We start from the raw sequence: 24,403 nt of genomic DNA, 5'->3' as shown, positions 1-24,403 counted from the left end.
GCCTAATGAAGCAAACTTCAACAACTACTCCATTTTCCTACTCACACTGAATGATAGAGTAGCGTGAGGACAAACAGAAGAAGTTCAAAGCCTGGTTCCACCAGAGCCAACATGTCCTAAGTCAAACACGACCTCGCTGGGCTCAGATTCTTTCTCACCAGTACTGGCATTCTAGTGGAGGTCATCCAGGTTATCTACATGGAAAGCACTGAACTTAGAATACAGTATATAGTAATTGCTCAATGCATTGTAGTTTCTATTATGTTTAATGGTATCACTATACAGGCCTTCTTCCTGACACTGAGTCCAGTAGATGCCACTATGCCACCACAGTTCACTACTGCATCTGAATTTATCATTGTACATCTTCTTTGGAGAGCAGATGGTTTATATTACTAGTCTTTATCATATCATTCTTTGGACAACTGTGTATCCAAATCCAATGTGTACCCATATATACACATATAAAAAGTATATTAGATATATAATCCTTGTAAGCCACATTACCTTGTTTTTAGGATATTTGTATCTTTCAGCTTACTACCTGGCACATAATATGCTCTGGATTAACATTTACTTATATTTGTTGTTATTGTTCTAGGAGTGTCTGGAATTTTTTAATATCCCAGAATCTCAGTCAACACATTATTTTCTCATGGATAAACGGTGGAATCTTATCCACTACAATAAGGTGAGACCATGCAGTAATGGCACTCATGTTGAGTGACGTCAGGAACTTGTCATGCCTTTCCTGAATGTCACTCTCACTCAGGAAGGTATCGTTCGTTGGTTAGAGGTTAGGAATATGGCCACTTAGGGGACACCACCTTACCACTAGTGTAGCTTTGGACTAGTTATGTTACCTTTGTACCCTTCATTTTCCTTGTCTGTAAAATGAAGATGATGATAATATTATCTACTATGGGTTGCAATAATTAAAGGCTATAAGGCAAGTAAAGCACTCTGTTACTCATTACTATCACCTTTTGATGAAAAATTAAGGTGCCCATATAATAACTATGTGTGTCTATTTGGAATGTTAATGTCATTGTTGTTCCTCTTTCTATTATGTTAAGCATGACCACGATAACCTGGTATAATGACCAAAAGCACACTTCAAGAAGATCATTGACGTCACTTTACAGTGACCATCCTCCAGAATGTCATTTGTTAAATTACCTTTGGTTACTCTGCTCCTGATGCAGCACCCTTGTGTTTGGAAAGGGTACTAAGCCTAGATGGTTTGATGCGCTCCCGAGGAGGGGGTTTATCTTCCCTGGGATTTTATAGAATTGGGGAACATAAAGTGATCAAACCATTATCCAATATATAACTTTCATTTGACCTTTGGGTACAGAGGAAATGACAGTAAAATTTTAATCATTTGAACTCTGTTTTCTCTTTCTGTAATCCTGCCACAGACCTATGTTCGGGATATATATCCATTCAGGAGGTCAGTGTCTCCACAGCTGAATCTTGTACATATGCATCCAGAGAAAGGACAGGAGCTCATTCAGAAACAGGTGCCTGACCATCACAGTTTTATTATATGGTTTTGTCAAATCATTGGGATAGATTATCAGTAAATGTCTTGCCAACCCTGAGAGTCTGTGATTCTGATACAGTCCCTTCCAGAGAGAGTGGACAGATAGATCCCTGGCCAATAGTTCCCCAAAATAGTATGTTAATTTTCATAAATTGGATTATAACAGAAAGGTATAAAGGAACATTCAGTTGGATTAATGCTATGACAAATTTTTGGGTATAAACACAAAATCTTTGTTTTTATGTTTATTTATTTTTGAGAGACGGAGAGACACAGAGCTTGAGCAGGGGAGAGGCAGAGGGAGAGGGAGACATAGAATCTGAAGCAGACTCCAGGCTCTGAGCTGTCAGCATAAAGCCTGATTTGGGGCTCAAACTCAAAAACTGTGAGATCATGACCTGAGCCAAAGTCAGATGCTTAACCGACTGAGCCACCCAGGCTCCCCAACACTAGAAATCTTCTAATTTATTTGCCTATTACCGTCTTTTCACATTTTTGTAAAACAGCATTGGAAGTACACATAATGTAGCTATTAGAAGTCTGCCCCAGAGGTTTACACTAGCTGGAAAATATAAAATAAAAGGAATCAATGTATTATCCCTGAAGAAAACTCTGAACTAAGGTACAGAGACTTGGCCACAGTCCCAGCTCTGCCACTGATCAGTCATCTGACCTTAGGCATGTTACTAACTTCCCTTATAATAGGAGGAAACATTATCAAGCAGTTTCCTTATATTTAAGATTGAAGACTAAAATAAGGAAATTCACTATTTTGCATGCAAAATATAGCTATAGTCCACAATTCTAATAATGATACAATTTTCATATAGTCTATGTGTTACATTCATTTATTTGTAATAAAATGTATAAACAAAAATTTCAGAATAATTTACCATTTCAGGTTTTTTGCACATATCAAGAAGATCATTTCGGCATCAGACTGTTCAAAAATACCTTCATGAAATGAATGAGAATGGCACAGAGTTAGACCAATTAAGTAATTAAAAATAGAGTTAACATTGGGGCACCTGGCTGTTTCAGTTAGTGAAACATGCAACACTTGATCTCGGGGGTTTTGAGTTAGGGCCCCACATTGGGTGTTGAGATTACTTAAAAACAAAATCTTACACACACACACACACGTGTGTACATATATGTATGTATATATATGTGTGTACATATATGTGAGTTAGGGCCCCACATTGGGTGTTGAGATTACTTAAAAACAAAATCTTACATATATATACACATATACATATGTATATGTATATGTGTGTACATATGTACACACACACACACACACACACACATTTAGTATTAACTCCTGAATTGTGAATGTGTTGCAAAGTGTGAGGTATGGGGTAAAACTCTAAAGTCTTAAGTATATATCATTTCGAAAATAATTTTCCCCAAATTATCCCAGCCCATGATTTTAGCAGCAAAAGAATTAAAACCATAATCAATGGCACTTTTCTAGTGTGTTCCTCTTTATGTTTAAGGACATGTTTTTAAAAATAACACAAAATGAGGTTCTTGTCCTATATACACTCCAAGTTGGAATCTTAAGACTTCTTCCTGAGTCTTGCAGGGACATAGTGACAGGTAGGCCTATGGTTCCGGCACAGAAATTTCTGCAGCAGCCTCTGACTGCTTGTGGACCACACCCTCTGCCCACCGATCATCAACAGAGAAGGAACAAAGAGGAGCGACCAAGAGAATCATGTCCATGCCATCTAGTCCCAACAGCTTTTGTCCCAAATTAGGTTTCTCCTAGGTCCCATTTCAGTCTTTTTTTAAGAGGAAAAACCCAGACTGACATGAAACAGCTTAAGGCATCAGTGAAAATAGTAGAGGCACTTGGAACTGACTGGCTCCTGTTGGAAAAGGTCTTCCATATTATGACATCCAAACAAATAGGCTCTATTTAATAGCGAACTATTCCTGACAATGCTTGCATTGTGCTCCCCCAGCCTGCAAACCCCTAAGAAACACTTCCTTCTGTGGAGCAGGGGGAGACAGGAAGTGAGAGTCAATCACGCATTGTTTGCTCTTTCCATGTGGTAAAGAAAAAAAAAACATTTCTCCCTCAATTTACTCCCCTTAGTTTTTTATCAGCCCCGCTTGCTATTTAAGATTTTACTTCAATGTCTTCACTCCTTTTAATTTCGGGGTTGCTAATTCTACTTTTCCTCTGCTCCTTTTTTTGTTTACTGCTAGGTGTTCACTCGGAAGCTAGAGGAAGTCGGGCGGGTTTTGTTTCTCATCTCCCTGACGCAGAAGATCCCCACAGCCCACAAACAGTCTCACGTCTCCATGCTCCAGGAAGACCTCCTCCGACTACCCTCATTCCCCCGAAGTGCTATTGATGCTGAATTTTCACTCTTCAGTGATCCACAAGGTATCAGGAGAAAAGCGTTCCTTCCCTTGGGCTTCCCAAGCCCTTGATTTGTCCTCAGCTGGAGAGCATCTTAACCAACAGACAGTTGAGTGCATCCGGATCACCTGGAGGACTTGATAGAACAGAAATTGCTGGGCTCTACCCTTTCACATTTCTGATTCAGTGGCTCTAAAATAGAGCCCGGGAACTTGAATTTTAACAAGTTCCTGGGTGATGTCGATACTGCTATTCCAGGGATCAAACTTTGAGACCCGTGCTCTAAGCTAATCATAAGCAGTTGAAGGAAATAGTATGGTATTGCTAAGGAAATATTTGACTAAGTGAAGAACAGGCATTCATGTGAAGTTCAGGAAGGGGTAAAACTAATCTACAGAAATCAGGACAGCCATTCCTTCTGGGTTAGGGATTGGGGGGCAGGGGGGTTGGATTTTCTGAAAAAGGGCCTGAGGGAACTTTCTGAGATGATGAAAAGGGTCAGTGTATTGATTGGTGTACTTGTTACATGGGTGTGTATTTTTGTCAAAACTCACTGAACTCTACGTTTGAGATCTGTGCATGTTTTACTCTATCTAAATTACACCTGAACTGAGAGGAGACCAACAAAAAGAGACTTGTTTTGACCTTGCTACATTACTAATTTGAGACACCTAAATTAGCATCCCAGTGTTCAATATCTTCAGCCAGAAGCTCCAGAGCAAATAGTAGAAAGACCTCTAGTCTGTCCAGGAGTTAAAAGATCTATAACCAGTCCCAACCCTGCCAATTTCTTTCTGAAACAACTTATTTTTTTCTCAAAGCCACAGCTTTTTCAGTAGCAACACGCTACAAATGCCAGTCCTGTCTTGCCTACAGAGTTAAATCAAAGAGGTGATGATGGAAGTCCTTTGAGAACTAGGGAATGTGGTACCAGCGGCAGCAATGTGTGCTGGGAGACATTTCAGCTACATCTTATCTTCACATCCCAGAGCTGGGGCGAATGGGAAACAGCAGTGCCTTCCGGTTTGATGGCCCTCCCACGCTGATAGGATTGGTGTGGGGCTAATTCTGTCTCTGCTGTTTCATGTTCTCACAGCTGGGAAGGAGCTCTTTGGCCTCGACACTCTTCAGAAAAGCTTGTGGATCCAGCTCCTGGAGGAGATGTTCCTGGGCATGCCGAGCGAGTTTCCCTGGGGAGATGAAATCATGCTCTTCCTCAACGTTTTTAACGGGGCTCTGATCCTCCACCCAGAAGACAGTGCCCTGCTCAGGCAGTACGCTGCCACCGTCATCAACAGTGCCGTGCACTTCAATCACCTTTTCTCTCTCAGTGGCTACCAGTGGATTCTGCCCACCATGTTGCAGGTGCCATGGCTCTACTCTTCTCACTGGAAAATTAACTGCCCAGGTAGCAGGTCGACAAGGCCTGCACTAAAACTTTTTAATGATGGAATTATCTTCTTTTGTGACAGCAGAAGGCACCAAATGAAATGTCCCCAGGGATTTCCAAAAGGTTACAATATTCATTCTATCCTGAGATCTCCCAGACCTGGAATATGCTTTCCCATTTCTTCTAGCCACTCTGAATGGTTCTCAGAGTGTGGTCTCTGGACCAGTAGCACCAACATCACCTGGGAATGTGTTAGAAAGACACATTCTTGGGTTCTACCCTCTATTTAATCAGAAGCTATGGAGTTAGGGCCCATTAATCTGGGATTTTACAAGACCTCTAGGTGGTTCTGATGCCCTAGATATTTGGGAATCACTGCTTTCTTTATTCAAATATTTGACAGGTGTTCAGCTGATGTTTCTCCTGAGAGAGTCTCTGATCTCTGTTTGAATGGAGATTTCTGTTGCTATTAAATTTGCTATGCTGAGATTGGAGGAGGTGAATTTAGCAGAAATCATTTCCATACACTCCTGTCTAATGTGTATCTGGCTACGTTTAGGAGCACTGGATGAAGTTCAGATAAATCCTAGGGGCTCACCCTGGTTCTTTACTTTTATGGAGTTCTAATAAAAATTATAAAAATAACACATGCTTGTTCAAAATGCAATTTGTTTGGGGCGCCTGGGTGGCTTAGTCAGTTAAGCGTCCGACTTTCGCTTAGGTCATGATCTCGCGGTTCGTGGGTTCGAGCCCCGCGTCGGGCTCTGTGCTGACTGCCAGCTCAGAGCCTGGAGCCTGTTTCAGTCTGTGAGTCCCTCTCTCTCTGACCCTCCCCTGCTCACGCTGTCTCTCTCTCTCTCTCTCCTAGAAATAAAAAAAAAAAAAATGCAATTTGTTCAACCTTAAATAGGGGCAAGAAATTTTCTTTAGTATCAGGCTTCTCCTATTTTTAAATAGTTGGAATTTTCTCTATTTCTGCAACTTTTTTGCTGATTACCAAAAACAATGCTCATTATAACATTCAGAAAATAAAGTTTAAAGAGGAAAATAAAGATCACTTTTAATCCTCCTTTCTAGATAACATTGTTTATACTATTTGAAAATCTTGGCATTCCATCCTACTTTTTTTTTTTAAACAAAAGATGGATCATACCGTATATTCAAGTTTGTTATCTACTTTTCTCACATAACACTAGAAATATCATGGGCATTTTTTACATAGCTACATTTAGTGCTATAGCATCTTTCTAAACAACTGCATAGCATTCTGTTACATGCATGCACCATAATCTACTTAATCTATCCCAATTTATGAATAATTTAAGTGGTTTCCAATTTACCACTATTATAAGCAAATTTGCAACAAGAATTCTTGAATATCCATCTTTGTACACTTTTCTAGTTCCCTTCTTGAAATAAATTCCTAGTCACAAACTCCCTTGGAAAAACTATATTCATGCATATTACCAAATTTCTCTCAAGGGAGAGTATACTGTTTTACTCCCATCAACCAGTTTATTAAATTAGCCATTTTCCTCGATGCATCCCATGGCTATGAGTTTTAAAAGCAAACACAACTCTGATATGCTGTTAAAGCATTTTCTGAATATGTGCCATTTTCCCCACAGGTATACTCTGATTATGAAAGCAATCCCCAGTTGCGTCAAGCCATCGAATTTGCCTGCCACCAGTTCTATATTCTACACCGGAAGCCATTTGTGCTCCAACTGTTTGCTAGTGTGGCCCCTCTCCTGGAGTTCCCTGTAAGTAAGCTCTGTGGAAATAAATGTAGACCAACCAAATGAAAAAGAGCAAAGTCTCTTTATTCAGAATTCGCTACAGCAAGGGAGTTAGACACTATCACTTGTGTCTTGGCAAAGACTAAAAGGCAGACAGAGGAGTAAGAGATTTTATGGTGAAGAAAAGAGAAGACTTCAGATGAGCCCTGACTGGCGGCCATGGGTGTAGGGGAGCTGTAAACAAGCTAACTAGAAGGGGTTAGTAATGGGTTAGGGGTACATGTTTGGCTTTCTCTGATTGGTCTAGTTGGAAGCAGGGACAAAGATGAGAGAAGCTGTCAATTTTAATCAAGTCCTGGCCATTTGGGGGCCAATGGTTAAGGGGGTTATTTTTTGGTTTCCACTAGAGCTAGTAGGCTCACTTTCTACCAGACTTGTAGCAGGCTGGCTTCCTGGGCTAATTACTGTGGACAATGGGTTGGTTTCCTGGGTAGGTTACTGCAGGTTCTTGATCAGCATTCTATTTTTATATATGGGCTGTTCATTTTTATGTCCATTTGTATAATCAGTGTCTCAGCTCTCTTTCTTCAACCAATGTGATAGGAACATCACAAATTATTTTTCTTCATTTTTCTTCAACCCTCACCTCAGCCTGTAGGATATAAATAGACCAGCGCTCCAGTTTTATACTTAATTAATAAAAAGATAGAAAACAGTTAAGTGGCAAAAAAAAAAAAGAGTTCCTGATTCTCATTCCTATCACTGTCTAGTACTTACCCTGCTTTATTTTTCTTCTTCTTCAGAACACTTATACCGTATCGCATATCATACATGTATTTGTTTCACTAATACATTTGTCTACCATACCCCAAAATAGAATTTAAGTTCCATTAAAGCAGGATCTTCATCTGTTTTTCTGTTTGCTTTTGGTTTGTTTTAGTTGTTTTGTTTGTATGTCTTTTTTGGTTTTGTTTTTTTATAACCTTGGTATATAGAATTGTGCATGGCCCATAATAAGAATTTAATAGGGATTTGTTGTTTTAATGGATGAATCAAAACCATTTTAAATAGATTTGAGACGGGAGGTACCTCCACTTTGGAATTATATTATCAAACAAGACCTGTAAAATGCCCAGAATTGTGAAAATTAGCATCTGGTTCCCCAAACGTATTTGAAGTATTCAACTAATATGTTATGGAAAATTCCTTTGGAAATGCTGAATCCTTCCATCACAGAACAGAGAAAACATTCACATGAATGGTTCTGGAAGTTTACATACTGCTGTATTTTTTTTTTTAATATTTTTTATTTATTTCTAGGAGAGAGAGAGACAGTGTGAGCAGGGGAGGGTCAGAGACAGAGGGAGATACAGACTCCAAAATAGGCTCCAGGCTCTGAGCTGGCAGTCAGCACAGAGCCTGACGCGGGGCTCTAACCCACGAACAGCGAGATCATGACCTAAGCGAAAGTTGGACGCTTAACCGACTAAGCCACCCAGGCGCCCCAACATACTGCTGTATTTTTAAGAGTTTCTACAAATATCTCTTTTGTGCCAGATTAACATTTAATAGAATCCTTGAAAGTTAGAGGTTCTACTGCAAAGCCCTATGGCAGCATTTCTGGAGGCAGGACTGTGTGAGCTGAATACCAGATCAGTGTACTTGTTATCAGTGGTAATGTTACTGGAATTTGAATTCCTGATCAAACCACGTTAGTGCTGAGGTGGGAATCGATAAACTAAAATTGCCTTTTTTTTCACAGGATGCTGCCAACAATGGGCCCAGCAAAGGTGTGTCGGCTCAGTGCCTGTTTGACTTGCTACAGTCCCTGGAGGGAGAGACCACTGACATATTAGACATCTTAGAGCTGGTCAAAGCTGAGAAGCCTCTTAAGTCATTAGGTAAAAACAGAATTTTCCCTAATTGTCTCTGTGTCTTTGTAATTTTTTAAAAAATAATTCTACGTTGAATGTTTTAACCTAAATCAAAGCAGCAAAAGTAAATAAAGTAAATGGAAAAGTGATGTAAGTTGAATGAGTACATTTCTTCTCCCCCGTTTTTCCTAAATTTCTGGAAAATCCTAAAGAGTAAGGAATTCTCTACCATGAAAATTGTATTAAACTAATATTTCATACTGCCCTGCTATAGTTCTGCTGTTTTGAGGAAATTAGGTTTTCCCTGGCCATTCTAGGTGAGTAACTGACTAAAATGGTCTTTTATTATCAAGGACTGTGTAGAACTAGAGGTAAATCAAAGAGCAAGTCTCATTTCTCGCCTTACACATCTACATGCCCTTGATACCTTCTAGTAGGTAAGATTTTTTTCTTTTTAGAAAACTACTCCACAAAAAGCACTGTTATTTATCATCTGATTATTCAAAAGTAGGAAACAGAATTTTCAGGCCCCTTAGATGAAGGAATGAATAATGTTCATGGTTTAGGAATAAAGTCTGACAAAGAAATGGCCATAAAATATAAGTGGTAATCTCTTCTTTACCTCTGGCAGAATGCACTCTGATTTTGTGCCTTGGCCTTCTGTCCCCTCAGATTTCTGCTATGGAAATGAAGACCTAACATTCTCTATAAGTGAAGCCATTAAGCTGTGTGTTACCGTGGTGGCATATGCTCCTGAATCATTCAGAAGGTAATTGCAGCCCTTCGTTCTATGCCTTGTGATAAGTAAACATGGAGAAGGAAATAAAGTTGAATGGATACAAAGGTTACGTTTGCTCATATCATCATGTATTATTCTGTAATAAATGTTCTCAGAAAATAAATTTAGGAAACTTATCATTGCACAGGCTTTGGAAATATAGTAAATCTTCATTAATTTAAAATTGCCTAGGGGCATCTGGGTGGCTCAGTTGGTTGAGCGTCCGACTTCGGCTCAGGTCATGATCTAACAGTTTGTGGGTTCGAGCCCCGCGTCAGGCTCTGTGCTGACAGCCAGCTCAGACCCTGGAGCCTGCTTCAGATTCTATATCTCCTTCTCTCTCTGACCCTCCCCTGCTCATGCTGTCTCTCTCTCAGAAATAAATAAAACACATTAAAAAATTGCGTAAAACTTGGAATTTGTGCAGCAGCTAAGATGTTTAGTCTTGTGAAGAAAATATTGTCCTGATATGTGATATATATAAATAGTAAACAAAATGCCGGAGCAAACATTTAAACTATTGCTTTTCAAGGAGCAGTGAGAACTCCTGTCACACAAAGAACAAGAATGTAAGTCTTGCTTGTCATTTTGCCGAGTGTAAAGAATCCAAAGGATTTACCTGGAAAGCATCGTCCCAATGCCTGGAAGTTGGCTCTGATCTGGTTTATGTACTGATATATGAAATGAAAAGCATTCTCATCTCGTTATTAAAATAGGTCTTTTAAAGGCAGAGACAGTAATTCAACTGAATCATGGATAGCCCCTGTTATGTAGTATACAGATCCTTAAAAATAATAGAGTTACATTCCTTTAAATGTTCCCTGATGCTGGCTTACTCAAACCTCCGGCCCTCCTCCCCTCCTCCCCTATGATATTGATATTAGGATTGAAACCCTACGTTAACTCCAAGTCCACGGTATTGTAAAAACACTCTCTATTCTAATTTCCATTCCATGTGTGTCTGAGCACTTTGTTAATAGGGTATATCAGGATCTGCAGTAAGATGAAGTGACGACATCAAGGCACTGCAGTAATAAAATGCAAAAAGATTCTCTAATATTAAAATGCCACAGGCGCCTGTCTGGCTCAGTCACTTGAACTTCCACCTCCTGATTTCGGCTCACATCATAATCCCAGGGTTGTGGGATCAAGCCCCACATCAGGCTCTGTGGTGAGTGTGGAGCCTGCTTAAGACTCTCTCTCTCCCAGGACCTGGGTGGCTCATTCAGTTTAGCGGCTGACTCTTGATTTTGGCTCAGGTCTTGACTCAGAGTTTGTGGGATAGAGCACCATGTCAGGCTCTGCACTGGCAGCACAGAACCTGCTTGGAATTCTCTCTCTTACACTCTCTCTGCCCCTCCCCTGCTCATGCTCTTTCTCTCTCTCCCTCAAAATAAATAAATAAATCACTCAAAAATAAATAAATGAATATTATTTATTTTCAGAGAGAGAGAGGAAATATGCAAGTAGGGGAGAGGCAGAGAGAGAGGGAGAGAGACTCCATGCAGACTCTCCAAGCAGACTCCATGTTGACAGTGTGGGGCCAAATGCAGGCCTCAGACTCGTGAACCATGAGATCATGACCTGAGACAAAGTCAGTTATTGAACCAACTGAGCCACCCAGGTGCCCCTAAATAAATAACATTTTAAAAAAAGATTCTCTTTTTCTCCCTCTCCCCTACTTGTGCTCTCTCTCCCTCTCTCTCTGTAAAATTAAAAAAAAAATTTTTAATTGAAAAAAATTGAAAAAAACAAAACTAAAGTGTAAATGAAATGGGATGAAATAAAATAAAATAAAATGCCAATGACACAAAATTCCCCAATTTTCCCATTATCAAATTTCCTGTGAGACATGAAATCCTCTCTCAAGTTAAAGTCCAAACACACTGAAATCAAAAGGAATTTGTGTTCATGAATCTCCTGTCCTTGTGAGTTATAGGCCAAATTCCAATACTGTTAAGTTAAATTAAAATTAAAAAAAGAATTATCCTCCCTATTCTCTGTTCTGTTCTGTTTAAGCCAGAGGGGTGTCTGCATTTCTGGTTGAATCAGAATCTTAAGCATCTGTTCCCTGGAATATCTCTCCGGGAATAAACATAATTCTTACAACATTTCAACATTTATAACACTAAGTCCCTGTTGTACTTAAATTTTTTTAATATTTATTTATTTTTGAGAGAAAGAGAGAGACAAAGACAGAGACAGCGTGAATGGGGGAGGGGTAGAGAAAGGGGGAGACACAGAATCCGAAGCAGGCTCCAGGCTCTGAGCTGTCAGACAGAGCCGTACACGGGACTCAAACTCACAAACTGCATGATCATGACCTAAACCAAAGTCGGATGCTTAACCTACTGAGGTACCCAGGTGCCCCTGTACTTAAAATTTTTAAGTAAATGTATTTTATTTAAATATGACGTTTATACAAAAAAAATTAATCATAATTTTTTTAGTTTTACAAATGTTCATAAACTTAACCCATCTATGTAACATCCACTCAAATAGAAAATTCGGAGAGAGGAAACACTATCCTATACCACAAATTATCTTTGCCTATTTCTGAACTCTATTCAAATGAAACATGAGAAGTACTTTTTAATGCCTGACTTTTGTTATTCAATATTATTTCATGAGATTCACTGATATCTCATGTGAGATACTGGAACCATATTTGATCCTTGTGTGTAACCATAGTTTGTTCTTCATTCATCTGTAATATTTGATTTAATGTCTACGCCACAATTAATTTCTTGTTGACCAACATTTGGGTTATATCTAATTTGAAGCTATTACAAATAATGCTTCAGCAAACATTTTTGCATATATCTTTTTGAGCACACATGTCTGTATTTCTGGAGGTAGAAATGCTATCCTAGGTCATGAAATGTGTGTATGTTTTGCTTTAGAAGATACTACCAGTTTTCCAAAGTGGTTATATCAATTTCCTTTCCCACCAGTGGTATAGAAGTATTCCAGTACTCTACTGGCTCATTAGCACTTGATACTCAGTCTTTATTTCAGCTATTTTATTGGTTTTTAGTGAGATCTCATTGTGGTTTTAATTTCCTTTCCCTCTTGCAAATTGAAAGGTTTGGAAGTTTTCCAAATGTTTATTGGAATTTAGATATCTACTTTTGCAAAGAGCCTCTTGAAGTCTTCTACCCATTTTTAAATGAGACTATCAGTATTTTTTAATTTGATATGTAGAATTTGTCTGAAGAGTCTGATGTAAGTACTTTTTTAGCTTATATGGACTGATGTGCTGGTAAACTTTTAACAACTAGTTCTTTGGGGGAAGAGAGTCCCTGATACATAGCATTGTTAGTTTGCCAATATGTAGTGGTTGCTGAGTACAAGACGGCAGCATAACATCATTGAACTTGGGGTTAGAAACAGCTGCGTATGTGGACTCTCTTGACCTCTTACATGCCTACCCCAGCGTTACACTGGTTATGTGTATTTCTTTTTCTTTTTTTTTTTTTTTAATTTATTTCTAGGAGAGAGGGAGAGACAGCATGAGCAGGGAAGGGTCAGAGAGAGAAGGAGTCACAGACTCTGAAACAGGCTCCAGGCTTTGAGCTGGTAGTCAGCACAGAGCCCGACGCGGGGCTCAAACCCATGAACCGCGAGATCATGACCTAAGCGAAAGTCGGACGCTTAACCGACTAAGCCACCCAGGCGCCCCTGGTTATGTGTATTTCAAATAACATCTCTTACTCTGTGACTTATAATTTTACTTAATATTATCTTTCAATGAACAGAGTTCTTCATTTTAATGTTGTCCAATGTACCACTCTTTTCCTTATTGCTTAGTGCTTTCTGTATCCTCTTAAGAAAACATGGCTAACTCAAGATTATTAATATGTCCCTTATATTATCTGCCAGATGCCTTATTTGTTTTACCTGCATATTCAGATTGCTAATCCATCTGAAATTAATTTTTGGTATGGTGTAAAGTGAGGGTCAAGAATTTTTTTTCCTTGTAAATACTAGTAGACAATAGATCAAGCACCATTTATGGAAAAGACTAGCATTTCACATTGCATTGCAATTTCATCCTTGTTATAAATCAAATATCTGTGGATTTGTTTCAGATTAATTATTCTGGTCCATGTGTCTGTTTGTCTTTCCTTGTGTTGTGGGGTCATGGAATGCAATGGCCAACAAAAAAAAATTACTTTTTTTCCAAGAAAGAATTCTTGAGACATTGTATGGTGGAAATTAGTAAGTTTATTTAAGTAGCACAGGGACAGGACCTGTGGGCAGGAAGCAGTATATTTTTTGCTGTATAAAGCTGGTTGTTATATGCTTAGTGCTCAGGGCAGAAGGGATGTGCAGGGAGTATTAGATCATAAAGGTCTTCTTTGAACTTCTCATAAAACTACTTTTGCAAGATTTCTCTGGTGCTTACCACTTAGCTCAATATTAACTACTGATGAAGTACACAGGCAGTCATTAAACTCTTTAAGAATGCAGCAACCACTATGTATTTGATTGTTACCAGAACTATGTAGTTATAGGTCAGCCTTCTGTACTAAAGGTGAACATTTTTCTGCTTCTATCATCACTTGCACCACTATTACACCATCTTAGTTATTACAGCTTTATAATAAGTTTGCTTGGTGTTTGTTCTTACTTTTACCTTCAGTGTTTCTATGCACTTATATTTAACATGTGTTTCTTTTTGTGTGTGTGGGGGGGGGGTTGGGGAGAGCCCAACTGGGAGAGGGGCAGAGAGAGGGGTACAGAGGATCTGAAGCAGCCTCTACACTGACAGGCTGACAGCAGTGAGCCTGAAGTGGGGCTCGAACTCACAAACAGTGAGATCATGACCTGAGCTGAAGTTGGGCGCTCAACCGACTGAGCCACCCAGGTGCCCCTAACATGTGTTTCTTATTAGCAAAATACATTTGAGATGTTTTATTATTCACTCTAGTAAGCAGCTATTTTCAGACCTGCATTACAGTGGCTGTTTCCACAGATTCTTTCTCGAAAACTGCTTAAACTTTAAGAAGCCAGCCTCCCAGGGAAAGGCTTTATCTTGTGTAAAATTTGTTTCAGGTAAAAACCACTCTCAGCAAATCCCTGAGTGGAAGCTTTATTGATCATTGTGATGCCTGTTTCCCTAAAAAGAGTACATAGCTCCACCTGTTAACATTCTACTGTTCTTTCAACCAGTTGTGTATATGCTAATTTTACCCTCCCTTGATAAAGGCAAGCCGACTTTCATCACCTTTAACTGGATGCTCAATTAATTAATTAATTAGTTGATGTTGGTCAATATTTCCATTAGCTTTGCTTATGCTTGACTTGGGTGGCGTAGGAAGGGTGCCTAGAATCAGTCATCACTCTCGAGGCTCTTCATTCCTCCACGCTCCTAAATACGACACAGTCAACAACAGTAGAATGTAAAATGTGACTTGGTTTCCTTTCTGTTGATTAAAGTCTTCAGATGCTGATGGTCTTGGAAGCTCTAGTCCCGTGTTACCTACAAAAGCTAAAGAGGCAGACGTCACAAGTGGAGACAGTGCCTGCTGCCCGAGAAGAGATCGCTGCCACCGCTGCGCTCGCGACATCCCTGCAGGCCCTGTTGTACAGTGTGGAGGTCCTCACCAGGTAATCCCGTCACAAAATTGTTCATGGCCTCACAATGTATATATCTACCAAAAAGATGACGAAAAAATGCGGTAACTAAAAATCTCTAAGAGCCCTCTCTTTACTGATAGACACTTGCCTAATTTCAGCCCTGTGTGGCTTAAAACTGCAAACATTCCCTAAGTTGTTTGAATAAATAGTGCTCAGTACTCTGAATAGTAATAATAATAATACCATGAACACATTTGCATGGAGCTTGCTGAGTTTCTGTGGCAGTTTTAACCCAGTGGCAAAGAAATCTTTTTGAAAAAAGGACCAATATAGTGAAGATGAAAATGCGATATGTATTTTTATTAGCTTTTATGTTATTTTATGTGACATGAAATGTCTGCAATTCCAACTAAGCCTTCTTTTATTATTTTGCTGTTTGTAAAGAGCTGTGGTTTTTGTGCTGTCGTTTTGAAACTATATAAACAAACATTAATGACAGAATTTTATTCTAATGCTGGAATTAACAGGTTCTCTGTGAAGCAAGGCTCAGTGGTGCTGGAATAATAGGCTGAGAGATTTGGGAATGGAAAGGTACATTGACACCAGAGTTCAGCCCTAAGTAAAGGACAAAGAAGTTAGTGCTATCACTTGGGTTTTGGGTGCAGAAGCAGAAGGCATTGAGAGGCTGGATGGGGATGGAAGGCATGGGGGCAGACAGAGTGAGGAGAGCGAGGCAAAATGGAGACAGGAAGTTCTTCAGATCACTGACTTTCTTTGTCTATTCCCACATAAAATTAGCTAGAAGGAGATATTGTTCCCTGGAGTGGAGGTGGGGAAGCCTTCTTCCTGAGTTGATGTCTTTGCTCTTCTATCCCATTTGACCACATCCTTAGCCTAAATTCTGTTCGTGATTTACTTCCACCAAAAGGCACCAACTTTCTCAGACCCATCTTGCCTTGTTGATGAGAAGTCTAGCTGAAATCCCTCAATCCAGGAAGGACTTCTCTAACATGCACCAGCAAGTAGGAGAGGAGGGAGATTGTGATTCACTAAGTCAATATATGTATAGTTTCTAATCATGAGCTGCGTTGCCAACCTAGGCAAGCAGAATGTAGCCCAAAAGCTTTGGTAGACTGCCAGTGCTGAAGAGCCTCTGTGCATCTGGCTCACAAGCTGGGATGCAGTGGAACAAGGCTCCATGCCAAACTGCCTCTTCCAATGGAACACAGTCCCAGTGCTTTGATGATCGTTTCATGAGAGTCCTAGGAGGAAGAACATCCCAGGGAGATATATCAGACTCACATTCTTCCTTCCAGCCTCTCTGGTTACATCACCAGCCCCTTCCTGCCGTTAGAGGAGAGAGGAGTAATCAGTGCCACTTTTGTTATTTCTCATTTTGCTATATTTGTGCTTCCCTCTTTTCTAGGAGAGAAGTTAATAGATCAATTAACTTATCCAAAATTGACTTACCCAAAATCCCACCAAGAGTTATGGATGAAGCGTTGACATTTAAAATTCTGTGGCTCCAGGGACCCTTGGGTGGCTCAGTCATTTGAGCTTCTGACTCTTGATTTCAGATCAGGTCATGATCTCATAATTTGTGGTATTGAGCCCCATGTCAGGTTCTGTGCTGTCAGCAGCGCCTGCTTGGAATTTTCTTTCTTCTCTCTCTCTCTCTCTGTCTCTCTCTCTCTCTTCCTCTCTTTCAAAACAAATAAGTAAACTTCAAAAAATAAAAAAATAATAAAATAAAATAAAATTCTGTGGTTCTAAATATTCCAATGTATTTTATATTCTTTTGGTGAAGGGGGAACTAGCCTCCTTGGTCAGCTGCAATTATTCACAATAAAATTGACTTTGCTCTTTATACAAAAAGAAGATAAGAAGAACCCCATTTCACTTCCACATTCCTAATTTCTTTACTCATGAAAAATAATAGTTATAAAGGTTGTAACACACAAATAAGTGTATTATAACTATATTGATGTTAATTTTTTAGCATTATCTAATACATTACCACAAATTTAGAGGCATAGAACAAAACATTTATTATCTCCTATTTCCGTAGGCCAGAAGTCTGGGCAGGCTCAGCTGGATTCTCTGCTCAGGGTCTCACAAGGCCCAAATCAAGATGGCAGTCACGCTGGGCTCTTACCGGAAAGTTCTGGGGGAAAATTCTAGGGGAACGTCTAAGTTTGTTTAGGTTTTTGGGAGAATCCAGCCCCATGCAGTTTTAGGTCTGAGGTTCTCTTCCCTTTTTGTCAGCCAGGGGCCACTCAGAAGGTACCTGCCTGCCTGCTCACATGGCTCCTTCTATCTTCCAGCCAGCAATGGTGCCCTGAGCTCTTCTCATCCTTCAAATCTATCTGCTCCTCCAAAGGGAAAACTCTGCTTATTAAGAGCTGGTGCCATATGATGAGGCCCACCCAGATAATTGCCCTTTTGCACTGTAACATATGGTAATCACTGAGGTAACCCCCAGAGGAGTACAGGTGTCTGTCTTTACATTCTGCCTATCACAACAATGGCACAGGAAGAGATGGTCTATTGTGATTGTTAAAAGCTTACTTTCCAGCCACACCCAGCATACAGAAAATGAGCATCATAAAAGCAAGCCTTAAAGAGTTCATTCAAGCTTTGAAAAGCTGTATCATCCTTTCCATGTCTCAGATGCTAATACAGGGGCAAAGATTACCTAGTATTTAAAGTAAACACTGAGGATATAAAATGAGATGATTCAAATCTATTTCTGAATGTCTAAATTACTAACTTATAACAGATACTAATATACTCACTCTTCTGGGTAGTCTTAGGTTTAATTTTGACTAGAAGGATTCTTTCATTCTTTGATGGTTTTTCAGATAAAATGAGGCAGTAATATTGATTACAACATGGGCAGCCAAAATGGTGTGTGTACACCTTTACCTTTTACTTATTGACTATAATGGTTAGCTTCCTGGTACCTGTAAAATTGAAAAATGAGCTCTTAACTCCCTGAATCCTACAGACTTAGAAGTCTGAGCTTATAAATATCTGGTTTGAAGTGTCGTAGTTTATTACTCAAAACCAAGAAATAGAAGAACTTAAATCATGGTATGCTAATAGACTCCTGGGAACCAACATTCCCTTTGAAGTGTCTCTCAAAACAGAAACAGCAAGAGTGTGACAGAAAAGCCCAACTAGACAACCTCTTTTGAAGACTCTACAAGTCATTTAAAACTTAAGTGTGTTTCCATAACTTGAGGACCTTGTAAATGTATCTATTTCTCCTGCTGTTGTTTTGGTGTGGCCATTACTGTCCCTGTTGCAGGCCCATGACAGCCCCACAGATGAGCAGGTGTGACCAAGGCCATAAAGGAACCACCACAGCCAATCACACCATGTCGTCTGGGGTGAACACCAGGTAATTCATTCGCTTTATTCCTCTATGGTCCCTCCGTTTCATACAACTTGAGTCTCAACTGTTGGGAATGAAAGGAATCTTGAAAATAGTCAATATTGAGTGTGAAACTCTCCAAGGAAAAGAAAAGAAGGTGAGAGTTTAGAGTTACAAGGCTTCTTTTGAAAGCATCGAAGAGAAATCCAAGCCACCTTCATAAACTGGCATTTGTGGCGGTTTGTTTGCATGAACGTGAAAGATGTTCTCTGCCTCCTGGGTGGTCTTTGAACTATTCTGGTCTTGTTTCATTTGCCTCCAAGAAAAAGCCAAATGAAACAATAATAATCAGGCGGTGGTTTCTCATTCCCGGGGCAGTTATACAGGGTCAACTTTCTTTCATCTGGACAGATTTTCCATATACATTTCATCCAAATTTTGAGTTAGGTCCTTAAATGATACTTTCATGGTCATTGACTTAATCTCCCTCCCTGTGTTGGTGTAACTCACACACTGGCTACACTAGTTAATACTTAAGCTGCTTCATTCTGTCTGTGTTAACCTCTAATTACCCTAACACACACACACACACACACACACACACACACACACACAAATTTAATTAGCTTCTTCCTCCAAGGAAGATTTAAGATAGGGTGGACCCCAAATCAGTTAGAGAAAAAGTTCTTTTCTCCCAATATGGCATAGTTAGTTAGTAGGGAGATCTTAAGGAGAAGCTAAGTAATTTTCCGCTCCCTCTGAAGCACAGTTTTACGTACGTATTATTCTTTATATAAAGTTAATTCCCTGTTCATCATTTACATTAAAAATAAAACAGGGGCACCTGGATGCCTTAGTCAGTTAAGTGCCTGATTTCACTTTAGGTCAAGATCTCATGGTTTGTGGGCTTGAGCCCTGTGTGGGGCTCTGTGCTGACAGCTCAGAGCCTGGAGCCTCTCTCTCTCCCCCTCCCCTGCTCGTGCCTTATCTCTTTCTGTCTCTCAAAAATAAATAAATGTTTAAAAAAACACTTTTTAATAATAAAAAATAAATACTAAGCCCAAGTATAAATTACTTGAGTGACGGTTAGCTCATGCTCAATTTCTTATTTAAGAAAAAAATAAATATATTGTTAAGTGATTTCAGGGGCTAGATTTAACTACCAAATGAAAGGTACATTGAAAAAGAGAGCATCTAAAGTCCTATTATTAATCAGCCATAAACCAATAAGTCTCCAGAACTAAAAGGAAGTCCCCCATATTTCTTCCTCTGATCACTTGAAACAGAGCACATGGTGTTAAAACTGTAACTTAGATTCATGTTACTTTCAAAGGTTTTCAAAAGTCCCCTCATTTGGCTATATTCTGTGACTTCATATGTATTTATTTATTTTTTTTTTAAATATTTTTTATTTATTTCTAGGAGAGAGAGAGAGACAGCGTGAGCAGGGGAGGGTCAGAGAGAGAGGGAGTCACAGACTGAAACAGGCTCCAGGCTCTGAGCTGGCAGTCAGCACAGAGCCCGACGCGGGGCTCGAACCCACAAACCGCGAGATCATGACCCAAGCGAAAGTCGGACGCTTAACCGACTAAGCCACCCAGGCGCCCCATATGTATTTAAATGTCTTTCTACAAATTATATAGCAATGGGACAGCTTTCATAGCAGCTATACTTGCAACATGTGTAGTAGCCAAATGAAAGATAAAAAAAAATTATATTTTAGGATTAGTATATGTGCATTTGTGAGCTTATCAAAATGTGTGGCTTCAGGGTGCCTGAGTGGCTCAGTTGATTAATCGGCCAGCTCTGGTTTTGTTTTGTTGTGTGCTTTTTGTTTTTATTTTCCTTTCTATAATTTTTTTATATCCTTTATTGTCAAATTGGCTAACATACAGTGTGTAAGGTGTGCTCTTGGTTTTTGGGGTAGATTCCCATGGTTCATTACTTACATACAACACCCAGTGCTCATCTCAACAAGTGCCTGCCTCAATGCCCATCACCCATTTTCCCCTCTCCCCCACACCCCCATCAACCCTCAGTTTGTTCTCTGTATTTAAGAGTCTCTTATGGTTTGACTCTCTCTCTCTGTAACTACTTTCCTTTTCCCCTTCCCTTCCCCCATGGTCTTCTGTTAAGTTTTTCAAGATCCACATATGAGTGAAAACATGATACCTTTCTCTCACTGACTGTTTTCACTCAGCATACCTTCCAGTTCCATCCATGTTGCTGCAAATGGCATGATTTCATTCTTTCTCATTGCCAAGTACTATTCAAGTGTCTATTGCAACCACATTGATTCCAGATAAGGTCATGATCTCACATGTTCATGAGATTGAACCCTGCATGGGACTCTCTGCTGACGGCTTGGAGCCTGCTTGGGATTCTCTCTCTCTCCTTCTTTCTGCCTCTTCCCCTCCCCCACTTGCTCCCTCTCTTTCTCAAAATAAAAAAAAAATAATTTTTTTAAGATGTGTAGCTTAGGGGCTTTTCATGAGAAATCGTTCTTAACAAGCCACATCATAATCCCGCTATTGCTCTGAGAGTAAAGCAGACTGTTTTTCTGATCCCCAGGTACCAGGAACAAGGCGCCAAACTGCACTTTATCAGGTACAGAAAGACAAGCCCTGATTTCATACTAATTCTGACATCTTGTGATTATTGCCTTTTGAGCTGAGTTATGGTTCCATTAGATTTCATTTAATTAATGCATGGCATACTATCTCTGGGTAAATCGTCAGAAAGTGGCTCAGGTAAAGCTACTGCATTCGGGATGGCAATCTCTTCCAGGGTGGTAAACCTTCTTTTCCCTTCAGATGAGCTTCTCCTAGGCCCTGGCTTATTGCTTCATTAATGTAGATGACACATAATATAAGGAATCTTATGTTTTGCTTCATCATGATACCCTTCTCTCTTAGTTGCCACACATATACCTTTTCAGACCCCCAGGTAACTTTTTATAATTCCCCAGGGAAAATCTTCACTTACTGGAGGAAGGGCAAGGGCTTCCCAGGGAGGAACTGGATGAACGAATTGCTCGGGAGGAGTTTAGAAGACCTCGGGAGTCCTTGCTGAATATTTGTACCGAATTTTACAAGCACTGTGGGCCAAGGCTGAAGATCTTGCAAAACCTGGCTGGGGAGCCACGGGTTACTGCCCTGGAGTTGCTGGATGTGAAGTCACACATGAGGTATTGTCTTTGCTTTCTCTGCCCCTGAGTGTAGACAGAACTTGGGATGTGTGTTTGGGGGTGTGGGTGCTGGGAGAGGGAGTTCCTTGGGATAAGAACTTGGGGTCCTCAGAATGATTTGTTTCCTGTGGCTTGGATGCATATCATACAGAGCCATCCAGAAGATGTATATTAAGTCTATTAAAAAAACGACCTCAGGTTAGATAGGGGAGAATGCTCTTGAAGGCAGAAAAACATAGTCCATATATTTGCTCCTCAATAAAAGAGAGTAAAAGGGAAATTTCATCATCTAAATTCTTAGAAAAGTAGCTTTCATCCAAGAACCATTTACTGTCCAGATTCTAATTTTTCACAAGAATCTGGGATCTATCATTTTGCATGAAAAAAAAAAATGCACACTACTGCTTCTGCCCAAGGATTTGCCCTGTTCCTACACTACCTGAAGACTTGGTTATTAGCCCTGCAGGGAAGTGAGCAGTTTTAACTCTGAACCACACTTTGCTTAGATCCCTTTTCCACAAATTGGGCTTGATGGCCTTCCAAAGTTTCAAAAAGTGTCCTGGTAGAAATTCTGAGTTGGATGAGGCCAGTCATCATTTAAAAATTTTTGCTTCTGGTGTGCCAGGGAGAGACCCTAGAATGTGCACTCATATTTCCTTCCTTCTGGTGATGTCATCTCACATGTCGTGTAAATCATGAAGTCTGTGTCTATATTTTCAGATTCTTAAAAGAAACATGATTCCACAAGATCTTCATTCAGATTTGTAACAGTTTATAAGAGGTCGTAAAAATTCCTTGAAAGGAAAATTCCATGGGTGATAAAATATGCACTTGAAAAGTTTAGTGTAGGGGCTCAGTCGGTTGAGCATCTGACCTTAGCTCAGGTCATGATCTCACTGCTGGTGGTTCGGCTTGGTGTCGGGCTCTGTGCTGACAGCTCAGAGCCTGGAGTCTGCTTCAGATTCTGTCTCTGTCTCTCTGCCCCCCTCCCAAATATAAAATAAAACATAAAAAATATTTTTTAAAAAGAAAAGTTTATGGTATCTATAAAGTCAATTTAGGTTCTAGTTATTCAGGAATAATGCTGCTGTTTGGAAAAACACACCAATTTCCTGATAGTTGTTGACTTTTATCCTAAAAGTATCCCTTGAAAAATTGAGAAAGTACTACGTGAGGGAAAGTGAGAGCCCATAAGTGTAGAGAAAACACAGGTTCTTTCTCCTCCAAGCTAATTTCACATTCACTGAGTTGTTGGCACACACTCAGGCCTCCAGAGCTTCCTCTGTGTTCAGCACAGCAAGGTGGAAGAGCTTATCTCACACTGGGAACTTCTGCATCTGCACTGGAAAAGGGGAGGAAAGTTTGAAGTAGTAAGAGCCTGTTGCCATAGCAACCCACTGCTCCATTTAGTCCATCTCTTCTCCTTTCCCAATGATCATGGCTACCTGAAGCAAGTAATTCTGTGAAGAGAACAACATCACATTCCCAGAATCAGGAAATCACTACTATCAGCTGCCATTTTGTGGGAGTGAAGGGACAAGATTCCTCAAAGATGGATGAGAGAGAGAGAAAGATCATGATCATGGGTTAGTAACTGTCCTATAATGTGATCATTTGTATCTACACTTCTTAAAGCAGTTGGAGGAAGGGGAAGTATTAGTTATAGAGGTCTGGAGCTCTCTCTAAAGGCCAAACCCTGTTAAAGGTTAAATGAGGTGTGCCTGGGTGGCTCAGTCGGTTAAGCATCCAGCTTCAGCTTAGGTCATGGTCTTGCAGTTCACAAGTTCAAGCCCTATGTCAGGCTCTGTGCTCACAGCTCAGAGCCTGGAGCCTGCCTCAGATTCTGTGTCTCCCTCTCTCTGCCCCTCCCCTGCTCACACTCTGTCTCTGTCCCTCTCTCTCTCTCAAAAAATTTAAAATTAAAAGAAGAAAATTACTATATGCATGGTTGCAAGTACTATATATCATGTGTGTGTATTTCTGTATTTGCTATTTTATAAAATACCTGAGGCAACTTAAGTTGCCTTAAACAGAGGGATAGAATATACGAATTAGAGAGTCAAAACAAAGGGGAAAAATAGCAAGGAAATAATTATGTTTATGATAATATTAACATAGGAAATCTATATGATTTGATCAGAGTAGATGTTATTCATCACCATAAATTTGATTTTGAGTTTCTGAGTTATCAAAGAAATGAGGAGGAAATGACCGCTTATAAAATCATAGTGTCGATAAAATAAAAATAATTAGTTGTTCAATAAAACATTGCTTTTTTTTAAATACAAAGAATAAGAAATGTCTCCTGGTTGGTGTTTGCTAAAAGGAAAGAGTTGTGAGATGAACAAAACCTCCATAGTAGATAAAGTGCCAGTTTCACGTGGCTGGAGGCCTGTTGGTACTGAACGTTGGCATAACATCATAATGTACTTTAGCAAGAGCAGCCTCTCTAATGCCAAGATAATGTCACTGAAAAGCACAGTTAATTCATTGCCTATTGGAGGATAGGCAAAATTTTTCCTGCCAGGAAATAGACTTAAATGACCTCTATTCATG

At 39.8% G+C, this 24,403-nt stretch overlaps 1 protein-coding gene across 3 annotated transcripts in view; it reads left to right on the top strand.

Moving 5' to 3' along the window:
* Window positions 1-24,403, top strand: part of UNC80 (unc-80 homolog, NALCN channel complex subunit) — a 221,428-nt gene that overhangs the window by 161,110 nt on the left and 35,915 nt on the right. For all 3 annotated transcript variants that reach the window (XM_039249973.1, XM_039249971.1, XM_039249972.1), the window contains 11 exons: window positions 602-691; window positions 1,422-1,523; window positions 3,764-3,944; window positions 5,017-5,285; window positions 6,939-7,073; window positions 8,812-8,950; window positions 9,596-9,692; window positions 15,144-15,314; window positions 18,595-18,687; window positions 21,232-21,267; window positions 21,629-21,847. In XM_039249973.1, the coding sequence (XP_039105904.1) occupies window positions 602-691; window positions 1,422-1,523; window positions 3,764-3,944; window positions 5,017-5,285; window positions 6,939-7,073; window positions 8,812-8,950; window positions 9,596-9,692; window positions 15,144-15,314; window positions 18,595-18,687; window positions 21,232-21,267; window positions 21,629-21,847 (1,532 nt within the window). The remainder of the gene's footprint in view (window positions 1-601; window positions 692-1,421; window positions 1,524-3,763; window positions 3,945-5,016; window positions 5,286-6,938; window positions 7,074-8,811; window positions 8,951-9,595; window positions 9,693-15,143; window positions 15,315-18,594; window positions 18,688-21,231; window positions 21,268-21,628; window positions 21,848-24,403) is intronic.

The sequence above is a fragment of the Hyaena hyaena genome, unplaced genomic scaffold, assembly GCF_003009895.1.
Source record: "Hyaena hyaena isolate Hyena2069 unplaced genomic scaffold, ASM300989v1 scaffold_353, whole genome shotgun sequence".
NCBI classification, from domain to species: domain Eukaryota; kingdom Metazoa; phylum Chordata; class Mammalia; order Carnivora; family Hyaenidae; genus Hyaena; species Hyaena hyaena.
The sequence above is the reverse complement of the archived record's forward strand: the minus strand, read 5'-3'. Positions and strand labels throughout refer to the sequence as shown.